Source organism: Portunus trituberculatus, chromosome 45 (genome assembly GCF_017591435.1).
Source record: "Portunus trituberculatus isolate SZX2019 chromosome 45, ASM1759143v1, whole genome shotgun sequence".
Taxonomy (NCBI): Eukaryota; Metazoa; Arthropoda; class Malacostraca; order Decapoda; family Portunidae; genus Portunus; species Portunus trituberculatus.
The window spans coordinates 4,177,056-4,194,979 of record NC_059299.1 but is presented as its reverse complement, the minus strand read 5'-3'; the positions used below and the strand labels follow the sequence as shown (position 1 = coordinate 4,194,979).

General features: G+C 45.5%; 2 protein-coding genes across 3 annotated transcripts in view; one reads left to right on the top strand and one right to left on the bottom strand.

Moving 5' to 3' along the window:
* Window positions 1–10,404, top strand: part of LOC123519487 (proteoglycan 4-like) — a 47,009-nt gene extending 36,605 nt beyond the window's left edge. The window contains 4 exon segments of the mRNA XM_045280829.1: window positions 4,765–4,857; window positions 5,935–6,198; window positions 6,383–8,065; window positions 8,068–10,404. Coding sequence (XP_045136764.1) covers window positions 4,765–4,857; window positions 5,935–6,198; window positions 6,383–8,065; window positions 8,068–9,083 — 3,056 coding nt within the window. The 3' untranslated portion in view covers window positions 9,084–10,404.
* Window positions 10,405–11,514: 1,110 nt separating this feature from the next.
* On the bottom strand, window positions 11,515–17,537 carry LOC123519594 (techylectin-5B-like). 2 transcript variants are annotated; one of them, XM_045281014.1, is made up of 6 exons: window positions 17,475–17,537; window positions 16,112–16,619; window positions 15,414–15,578; window positions 14,274–14,440; window positions 13,563–13,745; window positions 11,515–13,090 (listed from the first exon to the last, which is right to left on the bottom strand). In XM_045281014.1, exons 2-6 carry the CDS (start codon window positions 16,508–16,510, stop codon window positions 12,940–12,942), a joined length of 1,065 nt encoding a protein of 354 aa, XP_045136949.1. In that variant the 5' UTR covers window positions 16,511–16,619; window positions 17,475–17,537; the 3' UTR covers window positions 11,515–12,939. The 2 variants fall into 2 exon arrangements, with proteins under 2 accessions (XP_045136949.1, XP_045136950.1); XM_045281015.1 differs by having other exon boundaries at window positions 16,112–17,279; window positions 17,475–17,492.
* Window positions 17,538–17,924: the final 387 nt, after the last annotated feature.

Sequence of the window (17,924 nt, the reverse complement as noted above, 5' to 3'; positions counted from 1 at the left end):
TCTCCTCTCTCTCTCTCTCTCGGTTCGTGTGTTTGTGAAGTTTTGAAAATCTTAAGAAAATCGTGTTTGTGTGTATCTATCACTTAAACCTCTCTCTCTCTCTCTCTCTCTCTCTCTCTCTGCGTCTCGGTCACGTACGTACATCGACCCACTATATTCCGGACGCCTGCCTGTCCTTGCCGCAGCCTTGCCCTTACTGCCGCTAAATCTTGATCCGGCAACAAAGAAAATGAAAAACGGGAGGCAGACAACATAATTCTCTCTCTCTCTCTCTCTCTCTCTCTCTCTCTCTCTCTCTCTCTGGCGGTCCCGGTGATTTAAGAGTTTAGTTTCTCAAGATTTATTTGTATTGTCTTCTTGTTTTGCTTTACTTTATCCGCTGAAATGTTGTTGTTTTTGTTGTTTGTCTTGTTTGGTTGATGTATTAATTTATTAGTGGTTTGTTTTATTGTTTTATTCTATTCGTCTATTTTTTTTTTCATGAGATTTGCTGTTTTTTTGTTATGCATTGCTTCTATATATTCTTTTTCGCGTTTGTGTTTTTTTTTTTTTTTTTTTGGGGGAACATTTGTCAAGGAAATGTGTTTGTTCTTCTTCAGTGTTGCCTTTGATTAAGTAATACCACATTTTCTATCATCCATCTACCGTTTTCTATCATCAATCATCCATGTCTCCTTGTCCATCGCATCGTATTTGTCAACTCATTGTATCACTATTACATTCAATAGGCGATTTCACTGTTCTCCACAATTTTTTTCTCTATATCTTTCTTCATTCTTTCACGTGGAGCAGTGTTTCCGTTCCAGCCACCAGGGAACCAGAAACAAAAGACTAGAGACTCACACTCCACTTCACCGTAGTCCAGCACCTCTCACAACAATGGAAACAATTCATTCAATTTTCACCACTTCTGGACCCAGTATATGTACCGTCCTGGCGGCGGCGCAGCACCTCGGCCTTCAACTGTCTCACCTTCGGGACTTGCAGAGCGATCACACGTCCCACCACAGCGAATTATTACACCAACCCGTGCCTCTTTATCTCTCAAACCGCCAATAATGTGGTGTTTCGTCGGATTCTGCGAGTCATCCCTTGAATACAACAATACCGTTTTCTCTCATGGACTTGCGACACATTCTTTCATTCTCCGTCTCTCTCTGTCTTTCTTCCTCATAATGCAGGCGAGAATCGTGTGTTTCCTCCCCATTTATCTGAGGCTTCAATGCTAGTTCTCAACCTACTGGCGTCTTCACCGTTCTCTCTCATCGCTGCGGGAACAAAGAGGGAAAATTCTCATAATTAACGCATCATTACCCGTTTTCTTTCCACGATCTTCACTATTTACTCTTCTCCTCTTCCTCTGGTCTATCATCACAGCACACACACACACACACACACACACACATACGCAACACATGGAGTCTTTCTATCACTTTTTAAACCAACCTCGTGACGAAACAGAAGCACTAAAGGTAAAAATTGAATAAATATTTCCTTCCCTTGGCTAAAATCTAGAAAATTGCGCTGTTACTGAACACTGAAGGGGAAACTGCATTATAATTTGTGCTTTCTCACTGGTAGTATTAAGCGACCTTGTAGAGCGATACTGGTGCAGGGGGAGGACTGTTTTGTATGTGACTTATATACTGGGAGAGAGGGAGAGGGATATGTTGCCTCACTCTCCCTCTACTCTCCCTCCTCTCGCACCCTTGACACGTGCAATCTTTTTGTTGGACGTCACCAAAGAAAACGGAGTGACGTCACAAGGTAAACACTGGGGCCCTTTGTCCGCGAGAGAGAGAGAGAGAGAGAGAGAGAGAGAGAGAGAGAGAGAGAGAGAGAGAGAGACGTGCACATATTATTAGTTCTTTTTTTTTTCACCTTCCCTCGTACGTGACACTCCTACTGCACCAGCTTACCTGTCCCTCCCTCCGTCTCACACCTGCGCTATTATTTATTTCTTTTCCCCAGATAACGTTAGATGCACCCCTCGTACCCTTTGTTTGTTGAGGTTTTTGTTTCTCTCTCTCTCTCTCTCTCTCTCTCTCTCTCTCTCTGTATTTCATTATTTTTAAGTTTATCTGTATTTTTCCTATTCAGTTTTTTATCCTCCTCCTCCTCCTCCTCTTCTTATCCCTACTTCTCCTCCTCCTTCTCCTTCTCTTCCTCTTTCTCTCCTCTTCATTCTCTCTTCCTCCTCCTTCTACTTCTTCTCCTCCTCCTCATTCTACCACCCCTACTACTACTACTACTACTACTACTACTACTACTACAACACTACTACTGTTCACTACACTACTGTTCATCACTACTACTACTACTACTACTACTACTACTACAACTATAACTACTTCTACTATCTTCTACTGGTGACTATGACATTTCAATCGTCACGTTACATCCACCACCTCTACCCTGTCACCTTGTCCTTCTGAGTCACACACGAGTTCCCTTGTATCTAGTGCGTGGTCACCAGAAAAGAGGGAAAAAGAGGAAACAGGAAAAAAAGGAGGAAAAATGCTATTGTATATATGTAAGGTTTTTTTTTTTTTACAATAATTTCTTCACTATTTCTATTACTGGATATAAACTTTCTACCTGCCTACCTGTGAGAAATTATACAGGTAGTGTGTGTGTGTGTGTGTGTGTGTGTGTGTGTGTGTGTGTGTGTGTGTGTGTGTGTGTGTGTGTGTTGTTTGTTATGACATTTAGTACTAAGAGACTAACATACGGGAGTGAGAGGGAGGAAGGGAGGAAGGGAGGGAAGGAAGGGAAGGAGGGAAGAGGAGAGGAAAAAGTTGACGTGATAAAAGAGAAAATGAAAGTGAAGGAGAGAAAAATGAAGAATGTAGAGACGGTAAGTGGTGGGAAGGGAAGTGAATGGAGGAGAAGAAGGAAAGGAGGTAAGGAGAAGAAAGAAGAAAAGAGAAGAACCACATAAACCTGTAGAAATTAGATGATAAAAGATAAAAATAAAGATAAAAGCAAAATAAATCAAAGCATAAAATCAATAAATAAATAAACAAATAAATTGATAAATAAATAAAACCGGAGAAACTTACACACACACACACACACACACACACACACACACACACACACACACACACACACACACACACACACGGTAATTTCTCGCCCTTGAATCGAAGAGTTACATTTCCCATTCAAATTCTTCTCTTACTTTCTGCTCTCTATTGTTCTTTTCCTTTTTGTTGTTGTTTTTTTGCCACCCACGTCCTTACAAATAGAAATCACGTGCTTACTTCCACCTGTCTGTTTACCTCTCCTGTTGATTTTTTTTTTCTCATGCCTCTTATCTTTTCTTTCTCCTTTCTGTTTACCTGCCCTTCTCTTCACCTGTCAATTTGGAGTGTATGTTGTTAATTTTTCATTTCTCCTATCTTTGTATTCTTTTTTTTATTCCATCTCTTCTATTTTCTTTTCTTTTTTTAATGCTATTTCTTATTCCACCTATTCGTTGTTCATCTTCTATATTTACTTGATTTATCTTTCTTTTCTTTGCACATTATTTTTTTTCAACGTATTTTCATCTTCTATACCTCAAATGGTCTATGTATATACAAATTCACGCTTTCGTACACCATCCCTTATAAAAAAGAAAAAAAAAAAAAAAAAAACCGTACTTCTAAATCCCTTCCTTCAGCACTTCACTTGAAAACTCTTGAAAATTCCTGTCACTTCATTTTATCACACGACTCGTAAAATTTGTAAATACGATGAGAAATATACACGATCTTTGAATTCATAGTATGGATGAAAAATAACAACAAAAATAACAGGAATCTACATTGGTAACGATCTGGTACAATATGGTATGATTTGTACAATTTTCCGAGTCGTAGTTTTAAATTCTTAGTTCCTGTCTGTCCTTTTAAGAAACTTTTAATATGCGAATGTTGTTCCTCTTCAAATTCTTTCGATACATTCCCGTTTTCTGTTTTTATTGGACTTCTTTTGTTTTTATTCCCGTTTTCTGTTTTCTCTCAGGAGGGGGTGACTGCATTAACTCTGTATATAATGGGGAGCGTCATAATAATAATAAATAATAATGATAATGGTAATAATAAGATGATGGATACCCTAAGCAGTCACTCGAGCACTCCAAAAATCGAAAACTTAACGAAAACTTATGAAAACTGTCCTGAATTTCACTGTTTTCCGGGTTTGCTTTCGTTCACCCTACCACTCCAGCCACTCCACTCCACTCCACACTCCCTTGTACTCTGTCCCACTCCGGCGTGTGTGTGGATGGAAGAAGCCAAGACAAGTTAATCAATAAATCACTAACTTAACTAACCTAACCAAAAAATAAAGAGTTAAAAAGATAAATAAAAATTAAATCAGTGATAAAAACTCAAATAAATCTTCAAAATTAATTAGGAGTGGAATAATTAATTAGTATCCACGATTTAATTTTGTTTTTTTGTTTAATTAATTGCCATCATTAACACTTAAAATAGTCACCATAGAGTTAGTAGTCAGCATGAACATAGCCCTGCACTTTAGTTCACTAGATAGTCATTAACTTAGTCCTTAAAACTAATGCTAATCACTAGACTTAACCCAGAGTAAAGTAGGATATGTGTGCACTCAAGAGCCGCCTGACTGACTAGACCGCTGAGAGAGTGAAAGAGAGAGAGAAAGAGAGTGAGAGATAACGCTGAGTTCAGAGGAGGCCCTGACTGCTGCTGCCTGACTTCTGCTCACTTGGCATGTCCGCTGAGCCTTCTGATTTTGCAGGCCTGCCACCCGCAAGAGGCAGTCATGTCGTTGAATATCCCAAACTTAACACCTTTACTGTTGGCGGAGACTATAGCGATCCGTTCAGCAAGGGTAAGTTGTCGCATCACCGCCCCGCACCAAACCCCCTCCACCCCTGATTCCATACCAGCTCACGTGTACAAAGGCATTGGTGAGAGGATCGGGTAGTCTTGTATTGGGGTTCACTATGAGGTTCAACGAGATTCATTATGGCGTATCCTTTCCCTCCTTCTTTCTTTCTTTCTATCCAGCACGAACCATCCTTCCATCCTTTCCATCCTTCCTTTGTATTATAGATCCCTAAGAGAGCAGAGTGGGGGGCGTGGGGGCAGCATCCCTCCCACGAGACCTGAGTGCATTATGAAGTAGCATGATAGGATGTGTTAGTGGTCTATAGTGCCTGCCTATAAATATTTGCCTTCTTGCACACTCACTTCCTTCATTATTGTTAGTGAGGGAGAGCCAACGTCTGCCTTGCCCGCTGGTTCAGTGGTTAGTGAGTCATTAGTTTAGTCTCCCACCAACCACCATGTTTACTGATAAGAATCCATCATAAGTTAGTCTACATTTCCATCTGACATGTCTATCACCATTCATGAGATCACCGCACCCCACACCTGCAAACACCTTACATCTGATCACCCCTCATTAGTTGTGCCTCACTGACTGAACCCGTCGCTGCCGGACAAGAGCAGCGCCGCGGTGCCTCGCAGTGCTAGACTAGTGGCTTTGCTAGATGCCCCCAAAGGCTTCCTCCAGCCGACACTTAACCTGCTCGTGATTGCCTTCCAGACTGACTCTTACCTCCTGCCGGCCAAGCGGTGAAGGGTCGACATAAATATTTTGTTGTTTATAAAATTAATAATGAGTCGAATATAAGTAGCCAGTTTAATCCTAGACTTGTCATGCATAAATAATGTTTGAATTGTCAATATTTTCTCGTTATTATTTGGTAGTTTGTTTTGTGCTGAGGAAGGCACCTTGCCTTGCCTTCTTATCTTCATCTCAGCCTAACCATCTCGCTGTAAAAGTGTTTCGAAGTTCTGTTCCCCCAACACTTACTAAACAAAAGTTTGATCCTTTAGGTGCTAATTCCCAACGCCTTCCTCCACACCTACCCAAACTCATCCTTCCCATTAACACTTACAGTGGTCGGCGCCAGCTGGGCCCAGGTGCCTGTGTACATTCCTGGGAATGCTGAAGGGGTGGAACCTGTGGCCCCCCAGGTGGTGGAGGCCACACCGGTACTGATGGCCCGAGCAGTGGCCAGCTCTGCTCCCACCAAAGAGGCCGCTCCCATTAAACCTTCCTCGAGTGGCGAGCTGCTCACCAAGACAGTGTATGGCTTCCTGGACTTCACCACCACCGTGGCGGGCACAGTGATGGTGTTCACGCCGCAGAGCACTGACGAGGGTGGGTGCACCAACCTCTCTTAATGCAGACTCTCAAAGGTTCAGAAATGGGCGGAGTAACTCAGCATCACGTAGTTAAAGACATGTTAAGTGCAGTGACTGTGTGTGTGTGTGTGTGTGTGTGTGTGTGTGTGTGTGTGTGTGTGTGTGTGTGTGTGTGTGCTAATTGTTTTCATCTCTTCCAGAACCCAAAGCCACCACCTCCGTGGCAACCATGTCACCGAGGAAGAGTCCGCCCAGTGAGCCCCGCGCCAGGCCGGCGCCCACCCCGACCCAACAGAAGTTGTCCGTCACAACCACGCCTCCTGCGGCACCAGAGAAGTTGAGTCCTCATAGTTCTTCCGACCTTGAGTCTTCCTTCTTTGAGCCCACCACAACACTGGCGCTTGAGGAGCTGTTCTCCGCCACGCCCCGCGTGCCTGAGCCGCAGCCACAGACCAAGGCTCAGACGACAACACCAAAGCCAAAGCACACTCTACCATCGAGTCGTCCCTTCGCCTTCCGCCAACGCAACAAGGGAGGCGATTCCTCTACAGGATCACGACGTCGCCTTGATCTCAACTTTTTGACACGCAAAAAGACCACCACGGGTAGGCAGAGGACGGGCGGGTCCACCCTGGTGCCCATCACGGTGGAGGGCACCGGCACTCTGACGGCGATAGCCACGCGAGTCACTCCAGCGCCGCCACCGTCTCGCCTGCCGCTGTCTACGCCATCTGAGGTGGTTGTGAGCGCCACGCAGGGTTTCGCCTCCCTCAGCGTCATCGGCCCCTTTAGCACGGCAGTCAATAACGAGCTGGGCCAAGTAAGTCAGCACTATGACCTCCTGTCCAGCGAGGAGCCGCTGCAGGCACGCAGAACTTTCGACCTGGTTGATCTGGAGGCCAACACGGCCAGTAGCTTCCCCACCGGCATGGTGACCAAGTTGGGTGGCACCATCGTGGCTGGCGGACACACCACCGTGCACGAGACCAGCGTCATCGGCACCTACATCGACGGCAAGTACGCGCAGGTCCTCAGGAGCACCTCGCGCATCTTCCACAACACCCCGGCGCCGCCGTTGGTTGTGCCGTCCAGCCCCACCGTCTCGCCAGAGTACGAGACCGTCAAGTCTGTCATCCAAGGCTCAGCGACGCAGTTCATCACGCCCCAGGCCTCCGCCTCGCTACCCCTCGAGTCTCTCTTCTCGGATCAGTCCAGCGGGAACCGTGACAGTCGCACCACTCAGGATGACGAGTCCCGCATCCAGGCCAGGCTGAGGTCAGCACTTTCCAAGAGGCGCGGTTCTCACGACTCTGCTCAGAGTCGTCCACGACAACACGACCCGTTTGTTGACGAAGAAGAGGATCACGACCTGCAAAGATCAGGCACCAACCTCCGTCCTTCTTTCAAGCTGTTTACAGAAACTTCAGTCAGAAAGACACCGGACGTTAGGACGTCAGTGCGGCGCGCTCAGGAGGTGAGCGTCCACTATGCCCAGCAACAGCAGGAACCCCAGGCACGCACATTCCGTCCGCGATACAAGCCCTCAGCCACGCGGCGCTTCTCAGGCGGCAGACCCACCAGGCTGCGACCCCAAGCGTCTGGCCCCAAACGACCCACTCGTCCAGCCTCACGCTTCCGCCCAGCCGCCGCGCCACGCCCCAAGCCTACGGCACCACGGCGGAATTTGTTTCCCGAAGAAGAGTATGCACCACAGGAAACACCCGCCGAGCCTGAGTATCAGCCGTCACCAGAAGAGGCCGCCGCCGCAGAAGCTGCTGGTGAGGAGACTGTTGGCATCGTGACCACCACCATTGCCAATGAAGAATACAACGCGGTGGTGGAGCTGGCCACTGTGCGCTCCCTCCACACCTTCCGCGTGGGCACAACAAAAACACCCGCTTCGTCACCTTCACCAAGACCTTCACCCTCGACATCCAGCCCACTGCCGCCCCAGAGCTGGACGCGTCCGCTGCTCCTGTCGACGACGAACTCTACGAGACACCTCTCTTTGAGAACATTCTCGACAGCGGCTCCAGAGACGTGTCCACACTGCCGCCTATTGATCTTGGGGCCAGCGACATCGCGGCTGTGCTGGAGACAGTGACCGAGACCTTCAGCACCACAGAGGTGATGGAGAAGATGTCCGTGCTGCCTGTGCTGCAGTCAGGCGGCACCACCTTCCACACTCTCACCCAGACATACCACATCACCCGCGTGGTCACGGCCTTCAAGACAATGCCGCCCGTCCAGGCCTTCTCCTTCATTCCTGAGAACTCCCTCAACGAGTTCAACGGCCAGCTGCTGGCCGAGGGAAGCGAGAACGATGAGGCGCTGCTGCCCGGGGAGGTGGAGCTCGACCCCAATGGCCAGGCGGTGGACCCAAGCCTCGCTGAGCTGGCCGGCGGGGAGTTCAACCCGGACGCCCTGGAGCAGCAGCTGCACCCCGAGCTGGCGGCGGCTCTGCAGCGTCAGCAGCAGCAACAAGCACCGCCGCAACAGCAAGCCAAACCTGCCGGCGGCGCGCCTCAGCTTCTATCTGGCCAGCTGCCGGCGCCCGGCGATCCCTCTGTGGCCACGCCTGGCCTTACACCAGAACAAGTGCAACAATTGGCATTCCTGCGCCTCCTCAACCCCTACAGCTTCGGTGGATTCCCGCCCGTCAATGGCGGCGCGCCCAGCACCACCGTCACCTCCACGCCCGTCACCATCACCACCGACATCACCACCACCTCCACCCATGTTTTCCGCGTCATCTTCAACGCGCGTCCCATCATGACTACCATCAGCACCGTGGAGGTGGTGCACACCACCCTCACCACCTTCAGCACCTCCACCGTCACTCTCACGCCCAACCTTCCAGCCTTCCCATTCGCCTTCCCCTCGCCCTTCCAGCTCGGCTGAGGCCTACTGCCCCGTCCCGCCCCGCCCCAGAGTGCTGGCCGCTCACCCTTCACACTAACCCATGCTGCTCTCACACCTAACAGTGCTCACTACATTTTGAATCCACACACACACACACACACACACACACACACGGCTTAATATCATATCATGTCATACTCGTCTCCGCTCAAACCCTCGATATAACGAACGCACTAAAGTCTCTCCAAAGATAACCTAAAACTGAACACCTCACCAACAAAGACTTCTTACCACACCCAAAGTTCCACCCCAGCAGGACTGTGGATGCCGCGGCCCAGTGTTGCCAGAAATTTAGTTCATTTACACTTTAACTCTGCTCATGGTCACAATCTGAAACACTGAAGGTACTGAACTTGTATTCTGTCACCGCCACCCTCTCTCAATGAGCTGGCCACACACTAAACCTTCTCATAACATCCTTGGCAATCTCTGACAAATACAATGCGTAAGATCCACGAAAAGAAACGTCAAGAAGAGTCTTCACAACACTGGGCGCCACACACACCACCCAGCTGATCGTCTCCCACACCCAGTACTCTTCCCTCAGCCCTCACCACCCACCTGCAGGCTCTGATGCTCCTCCACGCCCACACCTCATCCTCCACTCCTCCACCACGCTCCTGGGACACGTAGAAAGATAAACGAAGCCAACAAACAGGAGTAATACAGCGATAACATCCGGCAGTCACCCTCACACCAAAACAGTGACGGCCATGATGCACGTGGGAAGGAGTTGCTATATCCAGTTCAAGTAATCGATTGTAATTCCTCTTTTTCTACTCCATATTGATGTTTTAGTGCAACAGTGGAATTATTTTTTGTTGTTTTATATTTATACTGTGCAAAATATCAAATTGTTTACTTCGTGGGTCGAATATTTAGAGGTATGTGGGTAATTCTTTGTAGTGTAATCCGGATAAGGTTTTAGATGCCAGATACCTCCATCCAGAAATTCTAAAAGGTGTAAATATAAGGGAAAGCAAATCTATATGTACATAGTTGTAAATATTATATAATAGATAAGTCTCTTCCTTCATCATCCTTTGCTTTTCTTTAGGCTTGAAGGATTATCTTTTTATACGGACGAAATTATACGTCTCTCTCTCTCTCTCTCTCTCTCTCTCTCTCTCTCTCTCTCTCTCCTTACAGTTCATATATATTTTTACACTCAGTATATGTGAATGTTACGTGTGTGTCAGCGTCTTCTTCCGGAGTGAATGTGAATGCAGAGATCTTGTAGCTTAGTATACAAATCAATAAATTCCGTGACTGTACTATGAATAAATCTGAACAAAGGTGATCCAGGTGTCTTAATTGCATGTCGCTACGAGATGGACACTGCATTAAGGGAACAGATCAATATTTAGAGGAATTTCTCCAGCATTTTCTTCTCAGCTAACTTGAATATGAGATTGAGAAGCACAAAATAGACAAACTCTTTATTTTTTAGCAGTTGAAGCTTCGAATACCCAACTGTGAGGCTTCAGATGCTTTACTATCAAGCTTGCGTGTTAAGACAGTCTCTCTCATGTCGTTGTTACCCCTAGCACTACCAACACCACTTAACAACAGAAATTAACTAAGAAGGGAGAAAGAATATGTCATACCTCGTCTCTGTGATGTCTCAGCAGTGATGTAAACAAACCAACACAGGCTAAGATGGTTGCCTCATGTTGCGTCACCACCCGATCGATGCCTTTTCCTGTTTCCCGGGTTTGCATTGAGGGAAGTTGCCGCCGCTGAGATCATTCCTTCCCAGAGACCCAGGAAAGATTGAATGTGAAGGGGGAGTTTTTTTTTTTTTTTTTCTCCAATAGGGTCATGTGTTTGTAGTAAATGGATGATTTTTTTTTTTTTTCGAATATGGGCTGAGATTTGGGTCTCTCTCTCTCTCTCTCTCTCTCTCTCTCTCTCTCTCTCTCTCTCTCTCTCTCTCTCTCATTTGTTATTTTGTTCATTTATTTATTTATTTATCTATTCATAGAGAGAAGAGGAGGTAAGTTGATCAGCTAACAAAGGGCCAGGAATAGGAAGAAGAAGAAGAAGAAGAAGAAGAAGAAGAAGAAGAAGAAGAAGAAGAAGGGAAGAGGAGGAGGAGGAGGAGGAGGAGGAGGAGGAGGAGGAGGAAAAGAAAAAGAAAAAGAAGAAGTAGAAGAAAAGTTTTTAGTCACATTCTTTTTGCATAACATCACAACAATTCACACGTGGCCATTGAATCGTAAAATGAATGCACTGCCTGTCCTCTAAGCAGCATATCAGTTTGAAGTTCCAGTGTAAAATAACCACAGAAAGGCGCCTCGTGTGACCTTACCACACTGACTAATGCATCCAAGGTCATCAGGTTCCTGCCCTCGCCATGACGGTCCATCTCTTCATTCGTAGTGAGAGAAAGGGCAAAATAAGATTGATATGGGACAAATCTTTTCATTCATATAGCTTGATGAGACAGTGACTAAAAGGTGTACATGCAATCCAAACACAATCAAGATAAGATGAAAATAAGCTGAAAATTAGACAAATCTTTTCATTCATTTACGTAGAGGAACATTAACTAAAATACCAAGTAAAGTAAGAAACAGTTGCAAAATACGATAAGAAAGTCAAAGATCGATACCAAGTCGATCTTTTCGTTTGCAAAGTTAATTAAATGAAAAAAAAAAAACAGCGCCTAAGATAAGATAAACTGAAAATAAAAGGTAAGAATAAAATAAAAATGAAATAAAATGAATACATGGGTCGATCGATTTCACTCACAGCATTGGAGAAAGAGCCAGAGAGTGAAAACTATGAAGGAATCTGAGGCTTGACAAATGCAACTACTCACTGAAACCATACCAAAGAGAGTGACAATATATATACCAGTGCAAACAATCAAATGAGAGAGAGAGAGAGAGAGAGAGAGAGAGAGAGAGAGAGAGAGAGAGAGAGAGAGAGATTGCAAACGTTAAAGTAAGTCAAATTAAGTATGAGTCATCTGGGTGTTCGTTCTTACAGATGCAGGTTCTGTAAAAAAAGAATAGGAAAGATTTACAAATACCAAGGATCTTTCGAGGTCTGATCTGGTTGTACGCCTTCCTGGAAACGCTCAGGTGTTGGGAGGTGAGAGAGAGAAAGTGGCAGGCGGTCTGAAGGCGGTCTGTGAGGGAGGCCGTGGAAGAAATGAACGGAGAAAAACAATTGAGATACTAAATGAAGGGAATTGCTCTAAATGCTTTCATCCCTTTAGTACTATGACGCATCTTCATCTTCATTCTGCTTACTATTTGGTGATTTTACACACCTTCACAAACTCACGTGGGGATTAAAATAGTGAAGTCTGTGGCTATTAATCTTCTAACCTCCATACCCTTCTTAATGTCAGTAAAATGGTCTTCTGGTACACAAAATTCAAGGTAAAAATGCGTCCCAGTACTGAAAGGGTCACAAATCAGTTAGCAATAGGATTAGCAAGTAGCAAAAAAGTATTAATAGTGATTGTAATAATAATAATGATAATAATAACAATAATAATAATAGTACAGCTTACAGGGTGGTGCAGGCAGGTGTGTGTGTTACAAAGGCGGGAAATTTCTCGGTAAACCAGTACAGGGTGACCAAAAAAGTTAATAACAGGAGGGAATGAAGATGGGAGTTCCTGGCAGGGGTATTTCTAAGGTCAAGAAACGAAGGTCACATTGAGGATCACACAGAGGTCAAGATCACTCACACTGGGGATCACACTGGAGGTCAAGAATTGAAGGTCACATTGAAAAGTCACACGAAGGTCAAGGTCATACTGGAGGTCACACAGAATAAGTCACGAAGGTCAGGGTCACATTTTAGATCATACTGAAGGTCACACTGGTTTCGGCTTGATCCTCATGGTGACCTTGTCCAGCACGAAGGGCACTCTCTTGTCACCTTTGTGCGCCCACCACGTAATGTATTTGGCCTCCACTCGGTCCGGCACGACGGGAAACAAGCCGTTCAGGTGAGCATCGTAGCACCTGTATGGCGGGGACAGGTGAGGAGGCAGGTGAGATGAAGTTAATGAGTCACAGGTGTTGATTCTCTCTCTCTCTCTCTCTCTCTCTCTCTCTCTCTCTCTTAGTAATGAAAAAAATAACATTGGTTGTATGTAGAATGTTTCGATAAGGAGAAACTACTACTACTACTACTATTACTACTACAACCACCACCACTACCACCACTACCACTACTACTACTACTACTACTACTACTACTACTACTACTACTACTACTACTACTACTACTAATAATAATAATAATAATAATAATAATAATAATAATACCACTACCACCACTATCACCACTACCACTACTACTACTACTACCACCACCACCACCACTACTACTACTATTACTCCCACTACCACTATCACTACTACTACTACTACTACCACTATTACTGCCACCACTACCACTACAACCACTACTACCACCACCACCACCACTCACCTGTCGTACCACCAGCCACCTGTGAATTCCTCGGCGCAGTTCCCGACGGAGTAGAGGTCGTTGTCGCGGTCCTTGGTGGAGAAGGAGCGTCCGTGGTGGTACGTGAAGGCGTCCGTGACATTGCCAGAGAAGTCACCGATGTAGAGAGGGTAATGACTTTCCTCGTTGCCCACTCGGAATGTGCTGAGGAGGAGGAGGAGGAGGAGGAGGAGGAAGAGGAGGAGGAGGAGGAGGACAAATAATAACATCAGCACCGCATCTCCACTCTCAAAATGTTCTTGTGAATGTTTTTTTTACAGTTCTAGACAGATTAACAAGATTTCCGTATTATTAACAGGATAATCGCTCTTAATAACCGTATAAGTAATTTCTGTGACCTTTAGAAATAGCCGTGGTGAGAGAGCAAAGCCTAAACATACACACATACACACACACACACACACAATAATAATTCCCTTCTTTTCCCGTTTTCTGTTGCCTCCTCATCGCTTCTCTTCTCTCTCTTCTCTCTCCACAGTGTAGCTTCCTTAACCCTGGCACACTCTGACCACTTATTCTTCATTTATTTTTTTCTATTTCTACGTTCATGAACTATTAATCTATGTGGTTGAGTAGATTTATTTCCTAAACTCAGACCGTGGCGAGTACTCGAACCTATGCGCCTGAGGACTCATTTCATCCCTAGAGCCAACACGGTACCACTGCACTCACCTGTAGGCAGCATAGAAAGGGCCATCCTCGTAGTCGTGGAAGTCAAAACGGAGCTGATAAGTCTTCTGGTTAGTCAGGACGTGTAAGAAATCATTGCCAATCCAGAACTCCGTCTCCAGGTCCCCAAAACCCTTCTTGTACTCGTCCCAGCCCAAGTTGAAGTCTACCTGAAGGAATGGAAGCAGAAGGTAAGCGACATGAGGAGACACAAAGAAAGTATACATGAATTACGAACTACCAGTATATTTGTTAGTTTGTACGAGTGTTTCTTTCTGTGGATTGGTAAACTATCTTCTATAAAGGGAAGGATAGTGAAGTGTAAGATAGTAGAAGGGTAAGGTGCGACTGAGTGTAAGTGTTAACCCCTTCAGTACAATGACGCGTTTCCATATTCATTCTGCTTACCATTTGGTGATTTTATGCAGACTCAGAAACTCATGGGAGGATTTAAATAGTGAAGACTGTAGCCATTAATCTTTTGACCTCCATAGACCTTTCCTAATGTCAATAAGATGGTTTAATCATACATAAACCTCAAGGCAAAAAATGCGTTCCAGTACTGAAGGAGTTAAAGAAGAAAAAGAAGAAAAATGTAAGGTGACGCGGTGAAATACAAGAAAATATAGATGAAAATGATGAAAGAGGAAGAAAGAGACGAGACGAGATATAAAACGGGAAAAATTGGAGAATGTGGAGAGAAGCAGAGAGGAATAAAGATAGACAGATGAAAATAAAGAAAAAGAAGAAAAGAAGTTAGTAAAGGACAAAAGAGCATTAACGAAAAATTTATCCTTCTTTTGTGACTTAGAAGAGGAGACGAGTGAGAGGAGAGAGATAAGAAAAAAAGAAAAGGAAATGAAAGGAAAACAATTATAAAGAGACAAAAGAACATTCATGAACCATTAACCCCTTCAGTACTGGGACACATTTTTACCATGAGTTTTGTGTACGATTAGACGATTTTACTGACATTAAGAAGGGTCTATGGAGGTCAGAAGATTAATGACCACAGTCTTCCCTATTTCAATCCCCCACATAAGTTTCTGAACCTGTATAAAATCACCAAATAGCAAGCAGAATGAACATGAAAGGGCGTCCTGGTACTAAATAGGGTTAATCTACCTTCCCTTTGTGACTTACCTGCTCAGCCACCCTCGCCCGCCTCTGCACCACCAGCCAGCCTCCGTCGCCGCCTTCCATCTCACACAGGACATCACGCCCGTGCCTCGCCAGGTGGTATACTCCGCTGGCGTTGTGTCCCAGGTCGTACAGATCCTGGCAGTCCCCCGCTACTATCTCCGCCACCTGGGGAGTACGTGCGGCTCTTGTGGGGGTCGTATGTGTGGTGTGAGAAGAGAGGGGGAGAGAGAGAGGCAGAGGGAGAAGCAGAGGTAGAGGGAGGAGAGGGAGAGGGAGAGGAAGAGAGAGAGGCAGAAATATGTAGACAGATAGAGAAGTAAACACTGAGATTGCCAAACAGACAGATAATTAGAGAGAGAGAGAGAGAGAGAGAGAGAGAGAGAGAGAGAGAGAGAGAGAGAGAGAGAGAAAAGGAGAGAGCGTGAGAGAGATAGACAGACAGACAGATAAACAGACAAACAGACAAAGATGTAATAACACAAAAATTCTAACAATAACAACAACAACAACAACAACAATAACAATAACAAACTATCCTTCTATCAAGTCACCTCCCTCCCCCGCCCCCCCAACCAAAAAAAAAAAAAAAAAAAAACAGACAAACAGAACAATAAAAACATCACAACTAAACAAGTCTAACCTCAAAAACCACCACTAACAACCACAGAGGTGAACAGTCAGTCATTAGCACTCATTACCTTGTGGTTGACGCTCCCGGTCTTGTCCTCCACCAGGTGCCTCAGGTCTGCCAGCTCCCCGGACACGCGGTTACGGAAGGTGCGAATCTCCACGCGCGTCCTGTCCACTCCATTATCAACACTGTTACGAACCCTATCAATGCTCCTCTCCAAACTGCCCACAGACTCCTTCACGTCCCTCAAAGACTCCTGCAGGCTCCTCACACTCGTCTCCTGCGCTGTGTTCTCCTGCAGGCGGGTGAGGGCGTTATGTAGGGCGTATGTCGTGTTTGCTAAGAGGGATCTGAGCAGCCGCATGTAATACTCAGTGGTCGGGTCCTCTGGGATTGTTTCCTGCTGGCTGTTCACGGCCACCAGCACCCCCAGCACCGCCACCACCACCGCCGTCCCGCCCGCCATGTCCCTGCCGCCACTTCGTCGTTCAGCACCACGGAGGGACCCTGGTGAAGCTACATAGGACCTGAAGGGCGTGTAGGGCGCGTCACAGCTTCACCTCCTCTTCTTCTCCCTACAAGAAAGACAGTGAATCTCAAGAGTGTTATGCAATTCCTCTTTTATCTCTCTCTCTCTCTCTCTCTCTCTCTCTCTCTCTCTCTCTCTCTCTCTCTCTCTCTCAACAAATGGTTCGTTAATGGAGTAAATACTTAAAAGGCGTTGCGTAAGTACTTTCTATATTCTCACTTCCCCTTCCTCCTTCTACGAGTGTTTTTATAAAGAGCGTCATACGAGTTTTCTTTAATCTCTCACCCTCTCTTTCTCACTCACCAAATGTTCACTCGTTAATCAAGTAAATTCTCCAACAAGTATTTCGTAACTTCAAGAAAGAGATTATATATTTTTTCAAGTCAACTTCTCCTTTCACCTTCTGCTCATTCTGTCACTGTATGCAAGGAACAATCACTCTTCGATCTTCTGAGTTAGGGACATAATTCTCTTGATGGAATAGGTTAGGTTACATAAGCCACAGATTTGTACACTTCACATACGCCGATGAACACTTTTGGCTTGGCTCGGCTTGTTTGGTTTGTTTTGGCTAATGGTTTTCAGTTCATTGATGTCACAGAGAATAGTATTGAGGGAGAGAAATGGAGAGGAATAACGTAGCTTTTCACTTCACTTCTGGCATCATAGAGGTGAGTATTGGAGCACTGCACTGGACCGTCTCTCCCTGGCCAACACAAAACAAGGAAAACTCACATACAAACGCACTCAACATAAACAAAGACACGCGGAGTATTGCGACAATCAACACAGCTTAACGTTTTCTTTCCTCTCTCACACACACATACAAACAAAAGCAATAAAACACCCTTCCCAACACTCAATAACAAGCAAATCTCCCTCCTTGTACGCAAAACAGTACCTCTCCTCCCTCTGCGCTCTCCTTTACTACCACAGAAACCTCTAGAGACGGACAGAGACTGAGAGACAGAGGGGAAGAAAGAACAAAGCCTCCCATTGGTCAGTCTCTCGTGACGTCATCTGTTTGTTTACAAGATCATCGCGAGAGGCTCATGTTCCCTCATCCTTGGTTGTCCTAAGCCGTACCCTCGAGTGGCGGTGGTGGTGGTGGTCTGAATGGTGGTGGTGGTGGTGGTGGTAGAGGTGGTGATAGCGGTGGTCTTATTGTGAGTCTGTTTTATGGAATTACAATTGTTTTTAAGGGTTATTTTTAGTGTTATTTGTTTTGTTTGTTTTTTTTAACTCGAGTGGCGGTGATGGTGGTGGTGGTGTAGATTTCTACAATATCAACAAGAGAATCAATCTTAAAACTCAGCTTGACTCAGCCACTTTCAGGGATGCACTCAGGGAA

Excerpts from the sequence above, each read along its gene's own strand:
- LOC123519594 (XM_045281014.1), bottom strand. The coding sequence starts at position 16,510 with ATGGCGGGCGGGACGGCGGTGGTGGTGGCGGTGCTGGGGGTGCTGGTG. Across the intron at positions 14,441-15,413 it reads GGGCGAGGGTGGCTGAGCAG|GTAGACTTCAACTTGGGCTG; the intron begins GTAAGTCACAAA and ends CCATTCCTTCAG. Across the intron at positions 13,091-13,562 it reads GGTGGCTGGTGGTACGACAG|GTGCTACGATGCTCACCTGA; the intron begins GTGAGTGGTGGT and ends CCCGCCATACAG.